The sequence below is a fragment of the Volvox carteri genome, assembly GCF_000143455.1.
Source record: "Volvox carteri f. nagariensis unplaced genomic scaffold VOLCAscaffold_5, whole genome shotgun sequence".
Lineage (NCBI taxonomy): Eukaryota > Viridiplantae > Chlorophyta > Chlorophyceae > Chlamydomonadales > Volvocaceae > Volvox > Volvox carteri.
The window spans coordinates 1530352-1552064 of NW_003307548.1; the positions used below are offsets into that span (position 1 = coordinate 1530352).

At 56.8% G+C, this 21713-nt stretch overlaps 3 protein-coding genes across 3 annotated transcripts in view; all 3 read right to left on the reverse strand.

Annotated features, from left to right (window-relative positions):
- The window catches only part of VOLCADRAFT_87436 (uncharacterized protein), a gene marked incomplete at both ends in the record, with an annotated part of 27983 nt that extends 25750 nt beyond the window's left edge, over positions 1–2233 (reverse strand). The window contains 2 exons of the mRNA XM_002947211.1: positions 1790–1925; positions 2077–2233. Of these exons, the coding sequence (XP_002947257.1) occupies positions 1790–1925; positions 2077–2233 (293 nt within the window). The remainder of the gene's footprint in view (positions 1–1789; positions 1926–2076) is intronic.
- A 2963-nt stretch (positions 2234–5196) lies between these two features.
- VOLCADRAFT_56742 (uncharacterized protein) lies at positions 5197–6989 on the reverse strand (the record flags this gene model as incomplete). The annotated part of the gene is made up of 4 exons (XM_002947212.1): positions 5197–5308; positions 5685–5785; positions 6338–6452; positions 6874–6989. Coding segments are annotated over 4 exons (444 nt in total), but the record flags the coding sequence as incomplete, so codon positions are not given.
- A 7406-nt stretch (positions 6990–14395) lies between these two features.
- VOLCADRAFT_79531 (uncharacterized protein) lies at positions 14396–16909 on the reverse strand (the record flags this gene model as incomplete). Its single annotated transcript, XM_002947213.1, has 6 exons — positions 14396–14668; positions 15101–15216; positions 15387–15521; positions 15783–15933; positions 16477–16658; positions 16745–16909. 6 exons carry the CDS (start codon positions 16907–16909, stop codon positions 14575–14577), a joined length of 843 nt encoding a protein of 280 aa, XP_002947259.1. The 3' UTR covers positions 14396–14574.
- Positions 16910–21713: the final 4804 nt, after the last annotated feature.

The following is a 21713-nucleotide window of genomic DNA, read 5'->3' on the forward strand; positions in this document are numbered from 1 at the left end:
CTGAGGATCCCCTGGTGTAAGTGGTGGTGGTGTAAGTGGTTGCGGTGCTGATGGTGGTGGGGGTGGGCTTGGTGGTGGTGGTGGAAGTTGTGGCGGTTGCAGTGATGGTGGGGGGGAGATTGGATGGGGGGGGGAGGTGGCCCATAATAATTAGATTGGAGGAGGTTCCTAGAAACAGATACCTGGGATGCTGGGCTTGGCGGCGGGCCCAGCATCGAGGTTTCCAGACTCTGGTAAGACGCCGTGGGCGACGGCGGTGTTGGCCTGGCAGGGGAGCCTACAAACATACATACATGCATGGTCTGGTCTGGGTGACACGACTATCGTATACAGTTGAAGGTCCTAGGTGCGATTCCTGGGGAGACCCCCGACAATGTCGGGAGCGTGAGATTATGGCTAGCTGCTGAGATGTGGAGTTGAGATCACAGATGATGTATCGAGATTCGCACGCTGGATTGGTGGCGATTGCTGAACCCTCTGTCTCTGCCAATGTTTAGGTGAATGGATGAGGAGTGATCTTAGAAGGCAGGATCAACCGCCTTGGACCAACCGCCTTGGACCAACCTTGGATCAACCGCCATTTCGTATAGCGTAGTACAGTGTGGTAATGGTGGATGGTGCTGAATGGTATGATAAATCGTAGGATTGACAATGTGTTCAAGTGGCCCAGAAGCCTCCCACTCTGTAACAATTCAATTCAATTCAGATGTAAACAAGGGTGGAAGTTCACCAACTAGGAAACCTTGGGGAGATGCGGGGCCTCCAGAGCCTCAGGACAAAGTCCATTATGTCGTTAGCAAAGCGATACTAAGAGGATTTGCATGGACCGGATGGACACTTGTTATTCGCACCTAACAGCCGTACGGCAGCTCTGTGTTGGTTATTCAAAGGAGGTTTGGGGTCCTGTATCCCACCCAGCCGATTGGGTCAGGAGTGATAAGCGACACAACAAAAATAAATGTTATCGCTCCCCATGTCATAAAAACTTCTGCTCCAATTTGGAAAAAAACACTCTCGCTGTCCCAAGTATTTGGAAACCTAAGGAGACCATTAGAGACGATCATTGGCTATTTTTGCTCGAGACCTGGACATCATAACGGGGCGGCTGCAGCGGGCGTACGGCTGGGCCTTATGAGGTCATGCACGCATGCTCACTGCATTACACGTCCACCCCTATGTGCCCGGACCAAAATACAGTCGTCTTTTGCGAGCCCATGTACGCCATCACGACCTTACCTCCAACAGCCGCCGGCGGGAGGGCAGCAGACCGCCCTTGCAGAGCGTCCCCACTCATGCAGATAGAGCAGCAGGAAGTATTCAATCCACAAGCACTGCATATCAACGCGGCGCCGGGAACGAAACGATATCAGGTGTGAAGTGGCCTCACGGGACCTTTGCTTCACAAATCCGATCTTGCGGTTGCGGCTAATTAACGACACAGCAAGCAGCAGAATAGGAATGCCACCCCGCGGCAATCGATCGAGTTACCACATGCCGACGGTACCCGGCTGGCTGGTCTCCGATTACTACCTTTTCTAACTCCCAAGGTCTATACACACATCATGTTCGCATCAAAACAGGTCACCGAGTCGGAGTGTGCGCGCCACATGCCCAGGGCCCAGGGTCAATAGCTTGTATAGGGTTACATAACATAGAAATTAATACTATCTGCAGTGCCGTGCGTTACATTCTAGCAGAAGACCTTGGCCACAACCTTCTTACGGAATAGCGCCCGAAAAGCAGGAAAATCGCGTTCTAACGTAATTCACGTACGTAGCTTTGTGCGCACCTTAAGGACCAGGCGCTGCAAGCACCGGACGCCAGGCATAGCCCCCAGCACTCATCTTCTGACACTACATTGTATACTACCTTGATGTGGCCGCTGCACGGTGCCGTCTCTTCCCGCGCCGCATTGGTGGGCTCAGCTACGAAGAGTACGTAGGTGACGGGGGGGCTTCATGATCAACAACCTGAAGTTCCTTGTAATATAGATTGCGCAATGAAAATGGTGCGACTAATTGCAACTCGACTAATGTTATGCGCTTAAAGAGAGCGCACTCCCACTGATCGACTGACCTGCGGCAAGAGACCACGCCGCCACAAGCACCGCAAGGATATGCGTAGTAGATGGCCTGAGCTGATATAGCAGGAGCCGGGTCGCAGCGCAGTCCCCGCTGGAAACCCGATCAGCGCGGAGGAGTTTTCTCTTGCTGCAATGTCCCTCCAAGGTCATTGTATTCTGTCAGGGTAAGACCTGGAGCTCTTCCATAGTTGTAATTGTATATCTATAAACAATTATTGCCCATCTGCTCGCCACCAGAGCTATGATACTTTCCCATATACGATGGCTGTTATACGACGTACGGTATGCAATGTACAGTCGAAGGTTACGGGCGTCAACGGGACAACATGCATGCATCTCTGTTACAAAAGCAGATTGGGAATTTCAGAAATGTGGATATTCATAAGCTTTGGTAACCCATACGAGTGCTCCCCAAGTCTAAAGCTAATTAATAAGGGTGCATTTCCAGTGCGGATTAAGGCCAGGGATTAACCCTCTGTCATCCATCGATACTTGCTCAAACGGCTAAGTTGTTGGCAAACTTACCTCGCCTTTTCAACCTTTGGTTCCCTTATGGAACAAAACTATGTGGTAAGCTCGTATCAAGGAATTCCGTGCCCTAATCCCTGGCCTTAATCCGCACTGGAAATGCACCCTAAGCCATGACAGCATTCGTACAGCAAAATTCAACATATTACTCTTGTTAGCTCATAATAATAACAACTATATTTCAGCATACGATCGGGCGTTAGGCAAAACTTGTCGAAAAGTCCCGTTAGTTAAGTGAGAACGTTTCTACGGGTTTCTGCAGTATCGTATTAACTTTAAAGAAATAGAGCCTGCCTACTGCCTACTACGCTCTTTTCGGTGCCCCCAAAACACTAAGCAAACACGCAAACAATGTATGTACTCATCTGGTCCTCACACCAGTCCACACTAAAGCCCTAACCGTAAAAAATGTCGCGAGCACTTTCATAGACGAAGGCGTGCCCCACAAATCAAGATCGGAATTGTTAAGACCAGCAAAGCGATGCTGCATCCAGGAAGCTCCAACGAGCTATTGTTGTCGAATTCGTACCCAGCGCCATCTATCCATCACCACCGCTCGTAGTCACATAAGCAAAATAAGGCGCCTAACGCCCCTACCTTGATCCTACAATCAGGATATATTTGCAGGATAGCGGGTGTTTTTAGCAGAAGCAAAACAATTTTTGAGGTTTCTTAAGGAAGCACGTTACGAATTGCCATCAAAGGGGGTGTTTCCACTTGGATTAAAAGTCACGGATTAAGGCTTACTCCGTTGCATTTTCAAACATCGCGCGGATTAGGACGGATTAGGCGGATTAAGGTTGGCGGAATTCGTTAACGTCTGAAAAATCGGCAACGTGAAGCGGCATGCAAAGAGACAAATAAGGAAAGAAGAACTAGAAATAAAAATTACAGAACATTGTACTCGAGAATTGCAGATAGAGATGTGTACGGAGTTGAACCTTGAAACCGGAAGTACATCTGCAAGATGAATCAGCAAAGCGTTCAAAGGGGAGAGGAGGGAGAGGAGGTGGAGGAGGTGGAGGAGGGAGAGGAAGGAGAGGACCATGCTTATGTTGCTTGTAATGCCGTGTTTGTCTTTTCGGACAACAAGGCCCAGGCTTTTCCGAACGCATCCTGGATTACCCGAACACATCCCAGGCAAACCAGGCGAAGAAGTCGGCCTTCCGGCCACCAAGGCACAAACCAGGTACAAGACGACGAATGTTTTGTAGTGTGGAGTTTGTTACATGAGCACAACTCATCAGGTAGCTTTCGGTAATCGCACCTCATTCGGCTAACCGTACTCCTACTATTTCTCCTAAGTCCCATCACAACATAGGCTGCAGCACCCTCAACCACACCCACTACACAGTTAGACAATTCTTCAGGTGGGCAGGCCTACATACGCGTAGCGCGAGGTTTTAGATTTAACGGTAGGGTTTCGTTCTAGCCTACCGACTGTTACTAAGTTTAGGTAATAGTAACTGTTAATTCGCCAATTTGGGCGCGGGGCTTCACCTTGGCCGGCACCCAATTAGCTTCAGATATCAGACCATTCCCCTTAGTAATTCGACTGACGGTAATGGCGCCTTTATATATAACTTTGGCTCCTTCTGCACCGTGTACATTGTCAAGCACTGTAGAACGCACGAGTACCCGTGGAAAACAAGAGCCGAGTAATGCATCCTCCCGGAGGTGTTGCCATCCACAGGAATAACAATCCACGCGCAAGACAAAGCGCAGAAAGGTCTGACTATATCCACGAGGTGTACGTATCACTGGTGTCCGCGCCACCCTGTATTTGTCCTAATAAATGGATTGCAGTGGATCCGAAGAGTACTCTCCGCAACAAACACTCTGTGGGCCAACAGAGGCCCCAAGGGTTGCCAAGGCCTGATCCGTATCACGGCCCGGGCAGCCCCAAACAATTAAAGCCGCCCCTTTGTCCAGCAATCCTTAGGGGAAGCCCTAGGCATGGCCTGCGACGACCTGCGTTCTGGCTTGCAAGGAGCGCTCATTACCCCCCTCCACATACACAGGAGTTGCTAAGGAGCTGTAGTGAAAACAAGCGGCAAGGCCTGTCACCCATGAGTGGTACAGGCAGTAGTCTGCTCCTGAGGCCAGGAGTCCAGCCAGCGTGACCTCCGGGTGTCTGTAAGAACTGCACCGTCACTCAGGCGCTGCTTTACCATAGGTGGTGACTTACCATGGTGCCATGGCTTTCAGTTGCATTTGAACATGCGAAAAGCCTGAAGCCGCGCCGCCAAAACACCAAAACGCCAAAAAATATTAAGCAAGCACCATAACTATGTACATATAGACGGAGCTTTCAACTACTCTAGGGCCACAGCGCAGCTAGCACCATGGTCGCAACAAATGGGTCCCCTGGGGCTCCACATGCGTCCACAACGGCAGTCCCGATAAGACAGACCTAAAACAGTCAGAAGTATCCGTCAATCGTACATCCCAACCGACCGGAGCATCGGAGCATCGAAACGAGTCTCCCGAATGAACGATAGCACACGGGCTGGGGCTCTACGGCCTGCACATGTAGCAGCCCTAGCCGCCATCGGTGTGCCAGTCTAGCTGCAACCCTGGCCGTGCTAGCGACGATAGCGAGTGCGCTTGAAGTTAAAATAGACGTGCAGGATGCCGCGGTCAAAGGTGCACTTGAAACCGCGTTTGTGTGAGTACTCCCACTCCTTGTTCACGATCCTGGATGACCAAACGGAACAACCATAGGAAGGGAAGCGGGGCAGGGCAGCGGATCAGACTAGAAAAGCAGGGGGGAACCAAGCCACGCGTGGAGACTGCCGGCGCGTTGCCATGAGCTTAGGAGCATGGACGAATGGTGCCACGCCGTTCATGTGCGTGACAAAGGGCGCTACTACGCTTCGACCAAGTGACATCCATCATTCGATATGTCGACCGCTCAACCCCGAAATGCTGTTAGCTTCATCTATGCTCCGCAGCGCAGTCCGGACTGACGCCCTCGAGATAACATCAAGCCGCCAGGCAGAGGGAACCGCCGGACGTTCCCATCTGCAGCAGAAGCTTCATGCGGGTGCATCGCCTTGTCAATCATGCGCACCTGAACGCAATGTCTTCGTACGGCGGCCCCGCGGAAAAGATGATGAGGCAGGTGGAGTTGTCAGTGGAGGCCGGGTCCGCGGCCACACGGTACGTGGGAGCCTAAGAAAAGATATTGGAAAAGGCGAGGAGCGTGGCAGAGGGAACAGCGGTTTTGGTGTTCGGCCCAGGTGCCACATGCGTCGTGCCATCACATGCACCTTCAGACCGGAACCCATGACGCCACCAGGCGTTGAAGCATGAAGTCGTGTCATCGCCATGCCAATCTAGTTCTGAGAGCGCGCTTGCCCACCCGACAGCGAATATTCGACAACACGCTCCTTGGTCCCGCAGCGTTTATCCCCCTGGGTAACATCCGGTGCCATAAGATGCCCCATCCAGCGGCTCGGTAGCACATCACCCTCACACAGGTCGGTGCACGTCGGACGCGCCGTCTCCTACGGATTCGAGTGTAACCCGGCGCTGCCAACGTACCAATGCGTATGCTTCCTGAACTGGTAAAAAACAGAACTGGTGGAAAAAAAATGACCTAGACATGACCGGAAAAGGGCACGACGTTTGGCAGCTACCATACGCGGCTTCCACGATCCACCCGTTGGCTGACCGCTGGCCGTGAACAACGGACAGACTGGTCACCCGGCGACGGTTGCTTACCTTGGTCTTGTCTATGAGGTCGAAATACATGATGTTAAACTTGTAGCCCTGGACCACCTTGGGGGGCGGGTTGTCGCTGTCGTAGTGAGTCTGGTTGTACTTGTTCCACTCGTAACTGCGCAAGGCGGCGGCAGAAAGCGCGGGCACACAACACAGGAATTAAAACGCGTCGCGAGCATTGCACTGCGAGGTTCAGCAGGGCGGCAATGAATCCGGCACATGGACGCGACCGCACTGCCTAGGCATCTGCGCGGCGAAATACACCTCTTTATTAAGCTGCCAGAGGCTGCGGGCTGCCGGACGCGCGCGCCTCTTAGCAAGCCAGTTGCCACCACGGCCCCTAAGCCGCATTATGACGACAACGCGCTGCACGCCCGTAACCCAACCATCAAGCTGAGCCTTTTTTCCCAGACCCCGAGCAAACCCTAGGCTGCGTTTCCCGCAGTCGCAACGGGCGGCACTCTGCCTTGTTGTAACCCAGCACGCATCCCACCAAAGCAACCCCCCAATCGAAATCGCCCCCTGATCCTCCGCACCCCGTGTGCACTCGGTTGAAATACTTGGGCTTGCGCGGCCTGTACTTCTCGTGCCACCAATACACCTTGGACTCCAGGGAAACCTCGCCGCCGAACGCCCGGTCGCCCTCATCCTGCCAGATTGCGGTTGGTGCGAGCGCATAGTTTCCAGCTCGCAGGTCCAAACGCCAGGAATTTTGACACGCAAGCTAGCAGCAAGACATATCGACGGCGGGCTTCAAAGCCCAACACCCAGTGTCCGCCGCGGGACCTGAGAACCCGCCTGGCCACGTAAGGGGAAGCCGGCATGTGGGCTCGCCTTCCCGGCAGCCGACATCTGCGGATCAGCCAAAAGCCGCTTCCTGCAACCGTCCTGCGTCCCGGCGCCGTCTGGCGCCTATGCATTCCCTGTCCCTGTCCTTGCCTTCCGCTCGCGCTCGGTCCTTACCTGGCCCATGGTGCGCTCCGCTTGCGCCCGAAACGCCGCCAGCGCCGCCGCATCCTCCTCCGCCGTTGAGCGGAACTGGCCTGTGCCGCGGAAGGGCACGTAGCCGCCGCCTGCGTCAGCGCTGCCGCCTGCCTGCGTTGCAAGGTGGGAGAACGGGATCTGCGCCCCACCCCTCGCACGCGGCCATCCATGCAACTGTTACCCTTTCGACCATCTCACCACTAGCTGTGAGCCGCGGCCTACTCAACTCGCGTCACATAACCTATTAGCCCGTCCTCAACCCAACCGGCATTAAGAACGCCCTTTGTGCTCAAAACTCCTAAGCGGGTAAAGTGCCCAACCGCCGACACGACACCGCCATGCCCACTCGCTCTGGCCGACACAATCGCATGACTTCTTGGCCTTCTTTACCACGCTGGCGCGGGACCGTCCTACCTGTCCGGCATCCGTAAGGTTGCGCAGCATGGGGTGCCCACCGCCCATGCCCCGAGCAAGTAACGCCTGGTAGGCCCGCTCTGCAGCTGTCTGGTTGTTGGCCCCCGGCACGGACGCCAGCGCTGCGGCAGCCTTGAAGGCGTTGGCTGCCTGTAGCTTGACTTGCTGCCGCAGGAGCGCCAGAGCTCTGTAGGAGCGCGATTAGAAGGAGGATGGGGAAAGAGATGCCTCTCAACAAGCCGGTGCCTCTCAGCAGCACGGTGAATGGACCAAAGCTTTGGAAAGGAGACTTGTACGGTAAAGCACCGAAAGACACTGGGCCACGAAATACGCCTAGCAAGCGGAAGTTTCTTCAAGGGTGGAGACAGAAGAACCCCTCCCCGGGCCGCATCTTCTTCGCCACTCGCCCGCGAGCTGACAGCTCTGGCGGGACATGCATCAAGTGTTGATCCGCTCCTTACCCGGCTAACAGCCCGGTTTTGTACGCCCACTAATGGTTGGCTATGCAGATGTTTTTACGTACCTAAACATCCAATACCACACCCTATTGTTAATAAATTCCACAAACATCTACATATTCGATATCCCGTATCACGGCCCCCACGCCCCAGATTCAAGGAGCGCCTGAGGTCCTCTCCCAAGCCGTAACTCGCCCCTGTAGTCGGCCTGCGCGCCGCACCTGTAGTCGTCCTCCTCGCTGATCACGTCCTTACCAGGAACCTCCGACGGATTCACTGGCGGCGGGCTGTAACGGCCATCGGAGATGTGCGGGTCCAGCGCTGCATCCTCGTCTTCGCCGGCCGTGGCACCCGCGGCCGCCGTTGGGTCGGAGGGCCCCGCGCCGGCGCCCTCACCCTCACCCGCACCCTCCTGCTGGGAGCGAAACCGTGCATGCGAAAATTAGGCGCGTCAACAGCAGGGCAGGGGCATGGCAGCAGGACAGGGCAGGCAGTCGTGCGGGCGGGTTGGCATGGGCGGGAAGGGTTGCCAACGCGTGCACACGCTGTGTGTTCCGTCACAGCTTCCCACTTTCCTCCCCCAGAGGTACGCAATCAACGGCCGCAAGTGGGCTAAGACCAATGCCGAGCTTGCCATCCAGAAACACGCCACCAGAAACACACCAGGCACCGCGGGTCGGGCCCACGCACTAGGCGCTTGGCTTGCGTCATGTAAGCAATTCGCACAGCTGCCGGCCTTGCCCTTTGGCCATTTATGCTACCCCGGCTAGCTTCAGCCCCAACCCCAGCGCCCACATCGTCGCAACTGAATTAGCTCCCTTCCCCCCGACTGGCTGGCTACCGGAGCCAATCATGCGGATTGACCACGCGCATTTACCTTTCCCCATGCACACGCATCCCCTCACCTCGCCCGCCGGTCGTCCTTCCGCCGCCTCGCCTCCTTCCCGCTGCTCGCCATCCTCGCCCGCCGCACCCTCGCTCCCGTCCTCGCTGCTGCTCTCGCTGCTGCTGGACTCCGCCCCATCCAGACCCAGCTCGCCGGGGTCGCGACCCTCCGCCAGGGCCTGTGACGTACCGAAACAAGGTAGTGAAACGGTTAAGACACGAGACCGCGGCGAGCGCAGATGCATGGGCTATACCTGTCAGCCTGTCTGAACCCCTCTCGCGACTGACCCCGGTACGCTGCCACCTGGCTAATGCCACACGACCAGGAGAACGAAACGCGAGCAGCAGGCATAGAGAGGTGGCCGAGGGACTCGTCCATGAGCCCCAGATCGGCGAATCGCTACGCCCAAACGCGTACAATGCAGCGCAACTGGATGCAGATCGATTCCAGTCCGCCAGGCGCCCAACCCCCGGACACGTCCGCAACGGGGCCCAGCACGCACCTGCGCCACCGCGCGGGTGAGAGCCTTCCTCCCGCCAAGACCTCGACAGGTAGTTAAGCCACTCAGTCACACAACATCACCCACGCCATAACCCATAAACCCAATGTGCTCCCTTACATCCCGCCTCCCTGGGCTTTGCTGCAATTGTCATACACGCCATATTGTTACCTGCTGCCTGCTCTCCTCCGCCTGGCGCCTGCGCTCCTCCCGTGCCGCCTCGCGCTTCAGGATCTCGGAGCTGATGTGGCGCTGCATGATGGCCGCCTGCAGCTCGCGAACCTGTGCCTTAGCCTTGTGAACCTATGGAAACGTTTAACCAAGGGGAGCCGCCGCCGCATATCAGCAAAAGGCACATCCGGTCAGGAGGTCCAAGACTTCGGTGCTTGGTTGCAACAGCAGCGGTGACATAGTGGACAGGACTACTCTCTAAGATAGAGGCGTCGTTCCCTAGGAGGGCTTCCGACCACACGCCTACAGAGGAAATTCCCAGCTGCGCGTGCATCCCCACAGCATACAGCCCGGTAGTCTACGACCGTCTTGCAGCCCACCCCACCCTCCTCTTCCCATCATCCATCATGCTTTCGCGACCCACACCTGCAACCTCTTGAGGACGGCCTCCCAGTACTCAGGGTCGCCCAGGCCCCCCTTGAGCGCCCGCTCCACATCAGCCTCCATGGCCACCAGGGATGCGTGCGTCTGGCCTGCCCTTGGCAACATAGGGAGGGAAACAGAGTGTTGGAGTAATGGCCAGCTTAGACCAGCTGGCCAGCTAGCCAGAAGTACGAGATTCCACAGCGCCCAGATGGGAGAACAGACCAGCGATGGGCTTACAACCTGCAGCCGTATAATCGACTCGGGCCCCCATCACATTTTACCCAACCAGCACCAGCCAGCACTCACCTGACAGCATGTTCTCAATCTGCACCTCCACGTCTGTGTGAAGGCTGCGGTGCGGGCCCCCGGGCTCCTCGGACCCGGCCCGCCCTGAGCCACTCGCCCCGGTGGCGCCGTCGCCGCCGCGGCGCAGGGCCGCTCGGTCAGCTGCGTCCCTGCACAACATTGAATGTGACGGATGCGGTCCAGGGTGTCTTGCTGTCGAGGTGGGTTTGCCACCATTCTACGGAACCCTGGCCCGCGGACCGCTTGTGATGGGATACCAGGTGCAGCTGGGCTACCCTAAGGGTGTGGGATACGCCAAGCACGAACCCAATGCGGCGCCGACACATCAAAGCGACATCAGACGCACCGTTGCATGGCTTCCTCCAGCTCGGCATCCGCCACAATGCGTAGCGCCGCCCAGAATTTCTGATGGACGTCGTCATACTTGTCGTACTCCTGCGCGACGGGAATATATCAGTTCAGCGACGGCATGTCAGCACTCCAGGGCAAATCTAATCATGCCGCGGCGGTGCCACTCTGGCATAGTCCGCACCATGGTCGTCACCATGGCACCGAACACCACATCTGAACAGAAGAGCAGTGCTCCCTTTCGCTCCTGCATGCGTTCCTTTCGTCGTTCCTTCCAAACTCAAAATCCCTCCCTCCCTTTCCAAACCAGCAAAAAGCCAGCAGCTACTGGGCGTTTGCCAGGGCCAGAGTTTCCTTTTACTTTTCTCAGAGACGCAAAGACGGGGCCAAAGCTCCCATTGTCATCGCGCACACTGGCTGCTTCGTTTTCAGCCCCACCTCTTACACCCCTCACCCGTCCCAGCGATAACCCCGACATCCGACCTGGCGCCCACATTTCTCACCTGGTAGTCCACAATGCCCTGATGCAGTTCCTTCGCCTCGTCTAGCAGCAACCCCTCAAAGAAAGACCACGGCTCCACCATGTCGCACCCGTACGTGCCGTGCAGGTGCAGATTCTTGGCAATCTTGTCAATAGAGGATGGCCGACCCTACGCAACCGGAAGAATATATTGAAGGAAAGAGGGTGTTATGGACGTGGCAGTCACTCATGAAGTATGGAACATGGAGAACACGTACTGTGCTAAGCAAACGCGCCTCCCTGCATCCGAATGCAGCAGGGAAGCACGGAGACAGGGCCGCGTAGACGCACCTCCGCAAAGCGCTTCTCGGCCTTCCCGATCAGCGCCTTCAGATAGAACTCCTCCTCCTTCGCCTCTGACTCCATAGCCTCCTGGGCCGCACGGAGTCGCTGGATGAGGGACTGCGGAACGGCGGCACGTGGAGCGACGTGGGATGTTAGAGAGGTGAAAGGCACCAGCCGGGGAGAGCGTGATTCCTATTGAGCGCACGTAACAGTCGTCCGTGTAGCCCGTGAGAGGCAGGAAAGGACAAGCACACCCTGATGCCGCAAAGCCCCCGGAAGCGGGAGGTGGTATCAACAAATACGGTTCAGCTGTATGAAGACATCGAGACACCGGGATGGCAGATAGAATGGGTGAACGGCGGTCGAAGCGGTGGTGGCTCAAGGGCAACCAGGTCCGTGAAATGCGCGGTCGGAACACGGAGGAAAGGACGTCCGTGTACCCACGGATAGTGTCCGTCATGTATTGGCCCAGGGGCCACCCCGGGGCACCGTAGGGCTGGCCGTACACCTCCGAGCCGTCAAATGACTTCGAGCCGTCAAATCGACAGATAAGATGACCACGGACCTGTCCCTCTTGGCGTGAAGGACCCGTGTTCACCCAGAGGAACACCCAGCAAAGGCGCGGCAAGGCTCTTTCCTACTGCTACACTCAGAACTAACTGCTCGTGCAGCCCTCCTGGCGGCACTCAGGGAACCCAGAGCGCCCATCCAATGCGGGGGCGTAGCTCACCAATTCCTCTTCCCTCCGAGCCTTTTCCTCCTCGCGCTCGGCCTGCCGCTTGCGGACCTTCTCGATCTCCTCCTACGGGCCGCATGAGCACGTTCCAAGCGAGGGGAATGCTCAGGGTGAGGCGGTCCCCAGGTAGAGCGGATACCATGTGCGTTGATCGACGTGGCTTTGTACGTCTGCTGGCCAGTCACGAGGGCCACGTACACGGGCCAGCTCCAGCTCTGTGGTGGTTTCCTCCCTGGGATCTCAAACCCGCCTCAGAATAGCTCAAGGGTTCTGTGGGGTTATCCCCAATGCATATTTCCCCAGATGTGTGGTGTATTGAAGCTTGGAAGCTGAGAACAGCAGGTGACGAAGGCACTGATCATCAATACATATACTATACTCGTACGTTTCCACATCAATGCCGGCGTGTCTAAGCCCACAATCAAGTACCAGTACCCTTCAGGGCTCCTCTCCGTTGAAGCAGACAGCTACTTACCAGGCGCTCAGCCTGTGAAGTCCGCATCTGTGCTGCAGCTATGTCCCGCACTGATTTCCCGCTCTCCAGCTCGCGCTCTATCTTCTTGGCCCAGACAAAGGTCGGGGCACCGGAAGCAGTCCCTGTTCGCTGCAGGTGCGCAGCGACCTTGGTTGCCTGTATGCGAGGGGGAAGTTGGCGAAGGGTAGGAACAAGTCAATACTGCCGTAGCGTGCCGGCTGTGGTGTGTGCTGATATTGCTACGTTATGGAGCGGCAACATGACCAAGCCCCGTTACTGGAACACGAACCGGGGCAACCACATAGCACAGATCGTTTACTATGTCGGGTGCATTTCATAACGCCGCCCCAGCAACAATAATATCGGCGAATTCTTCCGTGAGCTAGGAACGCATATATTCGCAATAGATAAGTTACATATTAGCTATCAATCCATACCAGCTTATCAATACGCCGGTGCTGGTCGCCGTCCGAATCGGACGAAGAGCTGTCTGTAGAACTCTCATCCCGCTTGCTCTTGTGGCTCTTGCTTTTCTCTTTGCGCTCCTTTTTAGACTTATTCTCCTTGCGGTCCTTCTTGCTTTTCTTGTCTTTTCCCATCTTGGACTTCTACAGTCGTTGTCTTCTAGGAAAAATCCAATGTCGGTACTACCAAAGCCAACAATATCATGATGCTTTCACCATAAACGTGTATCACAGATATGGGAGGTGGAGTTGTTTCGTTCAGGATCCTTGCGCAAGTTTTACTTTCCTACAGAAATTCACAAGCCAATGCTTCATCCAGCCAACGACCTTATTGAAGATAACCATTTCACAATTGAGGAACCGAAACCGAGCTGTCCGGTTGAATAAAACGTACGACAATGCTACCGTACAGTGGTTGATGCACCGCACTGCTCCCGACAGCCTTTCGCTAATTGCAAAACGTAACCTCGATCACCTAGACGACGTCGCCAGAAAGTTCTCCACAACATAGGAGGCGACTTTTCGAGGGTTGCAGCCAAGCCAAGCCACAAGAAAAGCCGATAGCTAAATCTCAGCTCTATGCTGAATCGAATAATCCGGCTGACCCTCTGTTGCACACATTTACGAAGCCTTGCGAATAGCTCAGCCAGACAGTGTGTAGCAGTCATGGACCATGCATTCCAGCGAAGGCCATTGATGAGCACCGGACGTAGGGGTCCTAAGACCTGGGGTTTCAATCGCCTTGCCAAAACACCGCGCAGCATGCATGGACGCGTAATCAGGTCCCCTCAACACTCGTTCCAGTATGTTCAAGACCCTCGAAGGCGCGGTGCTCAAATACACACTAGGATGAAATACTTACGTCGAGGGGCCCCTGCGACGGAGGGGTCACTCGCGGAACACCAGCCTGCATCCCCACATGCCTGCCATCTGCACACACCACCACGCCAGCATTTTGCGGCGTAACAGCGAGTGAAACCTGTCACAATTCGTGGCTCCTGCCCTTCCACGTAACCAGCAAGTAACATAACATTGTTAGTGACGAGTTGCCTCTCGTTTCTTCACGTATGACCCCAGCCGCACCAGGGCCCAAGGTCACGCGCCATCACCGCGGCCGTTTTCTGTACACCACAGTTTGAAGCACAAAGCTCTGGTTGCGCTTCTGTACCCTACCTTCCATGCATCATGGAACCTGGGATTATCCACTGGATTGTTAACTAAAGTCCCAATCCTCCCGTCACATATGCCGACGCCTGGTGATGCCGTTAGGATGCAGCCTCCGTGTCGATAAAGCTGCTCTTGACATCCTCGAAATTGATTGCGTCCCATGCGGGAAACTGAGTCGGCAGGTCGATGGGCCTGCACACAAGATGGGCTGACGTTACGTCACAAATACAAGTCGCCCTGCTATGGCCCATGCTGCAAAACCCATCCACCATCCATGACCAGAAAGTCGGCTGACACCGTAACTGCTGCCAACGCGAGCTTACCACCTTTTCGCGTGACAAACCCACACATACATACATACATAAATACATGGATGATACATGCGCCCTTGCAATGAAAGCTTCCCCGAAGGCAGCCCCCAAGAGTGTGGCAAAGAGCCCTAGGAGCTCTTTGAGGCGCGCTTCACGTACAGTTCCGGAGTCCCACAGCGCTCCCATCGATGGCGCACACGGATGCCTCCAGACTACATCCTAGCTCCAAACGGTAACGGCATCGGCCTACGCAGGAGCCCCCCACAGTCCCGCGGCTCTCATCGAGCCCAACGAGGTCCACCGGAAGCCGCACCTGATGTCCGGCCATTCTTGCCGCAGCAGCGAGCGCAGCTGGTTGCCCAGCTTCTCCTGCCCCAGCGGCGTGAGGTGAAGCCCGTCACAGAGACATCTTTCCTGCCATCTATCCTCCTGCGAGCCAAGATACGCAAGAACGGATTACGGACCTGCAGGCAGCAGCTTGTGCACCGCAGTTTGGTCGCAATGAACACTGTGTTCGTTTCTTAGTCTGTCTCTGTTACGAGAACAGGGACCACGCCGGGTAGGCAATCAAGCAGGGCAAGGGAGGCACGGGCCCCTACCTCCTGCAGCAGAGCGAACAAGTCTAAGCATGGCACTCCGAGCTCCTTGGCCACATCCGCTGCGGCCTTGGAGTATTGGGCCGAGGTCGCAAAGTTCCGGTCCAATGGCCAGTCGCGCGCCTGCTCGCCCATTTTCTGCACGTGTTACCGCGGCAAAGGGGTCATCACGAATTTGGCGCATCACGTTTCGCCTTCCCGTGCTTTCGTAATTATATGCAATTGCCTCTTACTCCTGGATGCATGTGGAAAGAATTTTCTTAACCTGGGATGCAACATTCACACGAGATCCACAATCCCTAGCGGTTTCGGGATCCAGATCCTAAAACCTGGTTTAATCCGTTACACAAGTCCCGTGGATCGCGTGGGTATTCCGTGTAAGGCCGCATGCCGTCGTACCTGGATTTGGGCCGCTTTGCGTCCCGCGTCTGACACCGGCGGTGGGGTGATAATCACGACCTTCTCCACTCCGGTGGCCTTAATGTACCTCACCATCTCCTTGAGGTTGGACCGGTACTCATCCAGCGGTACATGTTGCCGCGCAGAGTGGCTAAGTGGTACGTGTGTCGATTTGTGCGCGTATGACAGCGAGGGTGAGAGGGTCCGTAGCACGGCGAAACAATCGGGCGGGGGAAATACCACGAAGTGCACGGCAGCTAGCCTGACGGGTAATCCTTGAAAATCAGCTCCAGGCCGTTAGGACACATGCCAGGACGCGTCCAAACGCACGCAGGCCAGAGCCCAGCCACATTGAGGACAAAGCGTATCGGAGTCAGACGTAAATGGTCCATCCCTCGATAGCAAGCTGCATGCTGATTTGCATGGTCTTTTGTGCAGCATGAGTCACAGAAAAAGGACACGCCAAAGGCACTTCTGAGCATATTTTTTCTTTTCGTGGTCTGGGATAATAGTTTTATTTTGCAGTTACCTAACTGCTATGGACGGCCTTCGGCTGGCGCTTGGCCCCCGGCTCGTACTCACCCGTAACGCCTTTAGAGGGTACCACAACTCAAGATGTAACACACACACACATAGTGACATTCCCATATTCCTGTCGTCACGCAATATGTAATGCAGGAACCATGGAGTGTACCTTGGCCCTTCAAGCCGCGCTGCATCGTTGGCCCCGAAGAACACCGTTGCAAACATGACCCGCTCAGATGCAGCCGTGGGGGATGGAACACCCGGCGTGAGCGTGGGGCCAAAGACGTAAGGAAGGGTTTCCATGGCCCATCGGGTGTTGTAACCGGACATCCCACGGTTGACGACATCCGCCTGCAGACCAGCCATCCTTCCCGTGTCATGTGCAGACCAGCCATGCTTCCCATATGCGAACGGCCATAGCGGGGCTAAACTCTCACTCGACGGACGTAAAAAGACGCCAAACTTGACCCCCAACCCTCCGGATTGTCAAAGCTTCGCTCCGTAAGGCTGTCTCCAAAGAGAATTATCCGAGGCCGCGAAGCTGAAAGGAATGACAGACCAGCTCCCACAGCAGCCGATTTTCCTCCGTGCACCGAGGCCATTGGATGCAGTCTTCGCTTAGTATGACCCGGTTTATCAAGCCTAGCGGCTGTAAGTGTGTCGCGATGGCCAAGCGTTTGAGGTAAAACAGAAGGCAATGTAACAAAAGTCAATGTGGTCAACCCAGCCAGTAATATGATAATTGCATGTCGCGTGAACTGTGTCTTCTTGCAACGATAGAAGCGAATATACGGATGCACGTTTATATGGGTAGGATTGACCATTCAGGAGGTATCACATGCAAGCCCAAGTACAAATGTGATACAACGTATTACAGCCATTTTCGACTTTGCAACACCTCGCTCCGGAGCCGAGACCCGAGTACGGCACTTGATCCGTCCTCTCTGCTACCATGGGCTAACTTTCTTCCTCCGAGTATGCATAGGATCGCTGCTTGATTGTAGGAACCGCTTTAGCAGATGCTCGCATGTGTATGCTGCTTGTCTATTCCAATATATTTGCGTGCTTCTTGGTCGCTCTGGTTTTAATCGTGGTATGAACGTAAATGACAAATTGTAAAATCTCTTGATCTCTCCTAGATTATTTCCAAATGCTTGCGTTTGGAACGGGCGGCTCCATGCAAGCAGCAACCTGTGCGTCCCTGTCGTCATCGCTTGGCGCTGGCTGTGGCAATGTTTCCTGGGTACAGACGCAGCTTTCTATGCCATTGCCGCCGCATCATCGGCCTCGTGCAGTTCCCACTGCAGCCGCTGTCGGATCCTTAAGCCTTCAGGCTTTTCCCGAACACGCGCACTGTCGTCCCCAGATTGCTGTAGCCGCAACGAGGTACAGTATGCCGATATGCATCGCGCCTGTGTGTTACAAAGCTTTACTACAACTCGTGTACTTGCTTTCTGCACAACGCAGGAAATCGCACGCGGCTTCAGAAGATCTTGGACTGGCGCGATGGGTGAGTGGTATAGCACAAGCTGATTTCCTTGCATTAAGGGGACGGCTGCGATTGGGACTTCAGCACCTTGGCGTGCCATTCGTCCTGCAGGCAACTCGTAATGTGAAGCCCGGGTTAGCAGGCTCCTCTGTCCATAGGGCACCGTGCACCCGTGCATCAACACGAGTTCCCCAGACCACAGCTGAGCCCACGATGTCATGCCAGTTAGGTGTCCCTTCGCAGCCAGCCCTAGACCCTGGGCCAATCGGTACTGGGTTTCCAGAGTCACAGCGGGGTTGCGGGATTGGACCGCGAAGTTCAGACCCTGCCGTTCCTGCTTCCGGAGGTGAAAAGTCTGGCGGGGGGACGGTTGTGGCTGGCCAGCCGCCCCCGGCTGACCGGCCGCCACCGGTTCAAGCTGGTCACCATACAGACGGCAAACCCAGGATATCTGAAAGTGTTGGGCGGAACCGCAAGTTCGCAGATGCGCCCTGCACCGCGCCTGTACCACCGCCGCCTCCCGAGGGCGACCATGCATATGCACCGTCTGCTGCATCTAAACATCAGCGGGATTGGGCTCCCCAGCTGCCAAGCAGTCGTTATCCTTACCACTCACAGCACCAGCTGCTCCAGAAGCAACAGCAAGTGCAGGGGCAGCGACGGCAGCACCGCAGGCAGCAAGGTGTACAGGAGGATGCAGCGGCACCGTCCCATCTTTCCCGTACACCTGGCTTGTTTAATCGGGAGGCGGCGGACAAGGCGTTGCTGCTGGCCATACTCCGCTGCCCCTCCTGGAAACATCTGCGGGACCTGCTCCGTAACCACCAGCAACAACACTTGGAGGCATCGCGCCTTGCGGCTGCAGCCGCAGTTGCCGTCTCCCCTATGCTCTCCCAGCGCGTAGATCACCCGATCCAGGCGAACCCCGTATTGCCATGGGAACGGCAGGCCGAGGCGGATAAGCTGCAGCAGGAGGCGCTGCTGCAGCTGGCACCAGCGTCAGTTGATGGCCGGCCTGGCTTTGCATCCCAAGCTGTGTGCCAAAGGGACTGCCCGCGGACGGAACTTGCCCAGGCACAGGACCTCCAAAAGGACTCCCTTATGTCGAGTCAATCCGATATGCTTCGGCCGGACATGCAACTGCAGCAGCAGCAGCCGCCAATGCAGCCGCCTGCTCAGCAGTGGCAGTCAATACAGCAGCCGGCGTTCACACCCCGCCACCTGGCTACTGCGCTTCATGTGATCTCGCTGAGGGTTTCGGAGCCCCGTTTCTTGAGCCACACGGATCGGGTACAGCTGGGCGAGTTTCTGGAGGCGCTGGGCCGCGGGTGTGCAAGCCTCGCCTCGCGGGAGCCCTTTCCGCCCGTAGACCTCACCATGGCCCTGCGGGCCCTGGCCAGGTTGCTGGGTAACAACACCGCATCGCAATTGCCATCAGCTGCTGCAGCTACGTTTACGATGCCTGCGGCAGGTTTGCACGGTGGCGGTCGCGATGAAGAGCAGCAGGAAGAGCACTATGATGGGCAGCTTCCGGGCTGGCAGTCTCGTCCAGTTGCGCACGAGCAGGAGTACGACTATGACGACGGCGATGGCGATGGCGATGGCACTGACTATGAGAGCAGGCGAGGGAATGGACTTTCGTCGCCCCGTTTTGGCATGGTGGCAGGGCGACGCATTGAGACGGGCGGGGAGCCGGGTAGTGGCGGAGCTGACCGCCATAGGGGTTCCTACCGGGGGTCCCTGCATGCGGCCTGGCTGCATGAGACGTGGGTCAACTGCATGCTGGAGCCAACGGTGGAGGCCTTCCTAGAGGTGCGCGCTGTGTGGCTAGGGGCTGCTGCTACTGCTGATTTTGCTGTTTGCAGTGGACCTGGGGGGCCTTTGGCTCAGGCGGGGCAGCACACAGTGGGCCCCGCCGCGACTTTGCTGGGTGTGCCGCTTGGGCTTCGTGTTCCGTGTGGTTGACTCTGGGTATTCGAGGGTTTCGTAATGGGATCAGGAGGTCCCTGGACCCATGGCGGCCCTTGTGTGTGCGTGTGTATGTGTGTCTCTCAGCAAAGGTGTTTGTATTGGTCATGTGGGCTGCACACATTTACTGGGAGAGGGTGCGGTTTGAGCACCTCGACAATCAGGCGCTCCGCGAATACTCAAACCGCTATCGTTAGGGACGTTGCTAGTAGGGGCGTTGCACCCTGGCAATCCGTGCGCCTGCCGGCCCCTACGGTTACTGCATCTTGCTGCAGGACTTTGAGCCGCGCCACGTGTCCGGAACCCTATGGGCCCTGGCCACACTGGGGATACGGCCGCGGCCGGAGCTGCTGCACGCATTATGCCGGCGGGCCGGGGATTGCGCGTGTGGAAACATCGCAGGCTCGGCCGGCGCTTCCGGTAGCGGTCGGAAAGATGCTGCTGGTACATCGAGGAGCCTGACTAACAGTAGCGAGGGGATGACGGCGCAGGGCCTGTCCCTGACGCTCTGGTCGCTGGCACGCCTGGGTTTCCATCCTGGCCAGCCCTCCCTGGATGCGCTGCTGAACGCCTGCAGGGCTGATATGCGGGTGGCCGTGTTGGCAGCAGCGGCTGCAACGGCGACGGCGCCGCTTGCAGCTGAGGCGCGGCATGGCCCCGGGGTTAGTGCTATGGCGAGGGCAGCGGTATCGCCCTGCTGTTCACTGGACCTGGCGCAAAGAGCCTGGGCCCTGGCGTCGCTAGGTTGCCACCCGGGTGACAGTTGGGTGGAGCTGATGGTGGAAGCATTTCTGGCCCGCGGGTCGGTGGAGCAGGTGAGAGACCGTGAAGCCCGTCGGTTCGGTGATGGCGGAGGGATAACTCAGTGCCTGTGCTTGATGGTAGCTGGGGTTGTCCTTTTCAAAGGTGCCCGTCCCGCATGTTTCAAGTCCATATCCATGCCACCCTGCCTCATCTCTAGCCATGCCAATAGCGTTGCTACAGCTGCCTTCCTCGGGCCCCTGCACTGTTACGCTGTGTCTGTAGGTCTCCGGCCAGAGTTGCAGCATGATGATGTGGGCACTAGCGCGGCTGCACGCAATCAGCCCTTCTGCGGCGCGCTGTGTGCAGCCTGAGGACGCGACAGACCCCGTGACGGACCCCGCGAGCCGCCCAGCTGGCGACGCAGGTGACGAAAGCACAGCGCCCGCAGCGGGCTTAAGCACTGCCGCTGCCGCAGATTGCGACGGCGACGAGGCGGTGTTGCGGAAGCTCCTTCTTGACCGGGCAGAAAGCAGCCGGGCCGCCAGCACGAGCGGGCGATGCGACGCTGCTGCTGCTGCTGCTGCTGCTGCAACCAGGGCTGCCACGCCAGCGTACCGGGCTGCAGCAGAGCCCACGGAGGCGGAGTCAGAGGCAGTTCTTCAAGCTGGGATGTCGACCGGTGACTCTCTGGCCGGCAGCACACCGTCTGGGGGCTTTTTGGACTCGGTCAACACGGCTGTGGCAGTGACGGTGGCGCCGCTGGCGGGGGATGTCCCGGTCCTGCGGCAGCAGCAGCCTGGTCGCGTGGTCGAGCTGCTGGCGATGCTGCAGGTTGCCCTGGGAAGGATGAGTTCGCAGCACCTGGCGACGGTACTGTGGGCGCTGTCTTCGTTGGACGTGCGCCCGAGCCAGGCGTGGCTGGAGGTGCGGTTGCGAACTGGGGTTGGAGTTTGGATGGTAGGCGGCGGATTGACGCATATGACCCAGGTTTGCGGGATGAGGATTCGGAGAGCGACCCTGATTAATTGCAAAGGGGTTGGGTACAGTGGGGCCGTGCGGTGGGTGATGATGTATGGTTTCGCCGTAAGAGAAGGCGTGTCCTAGGTAATGCGGTGTGTGTGCTTGAGCTTGCAAGTGATGCTGAAAGCTGGCTGATGTGGCCTGCGAGCGATGTCAGGCTGAAAGTAATGTGGCCTGCAAGTGAT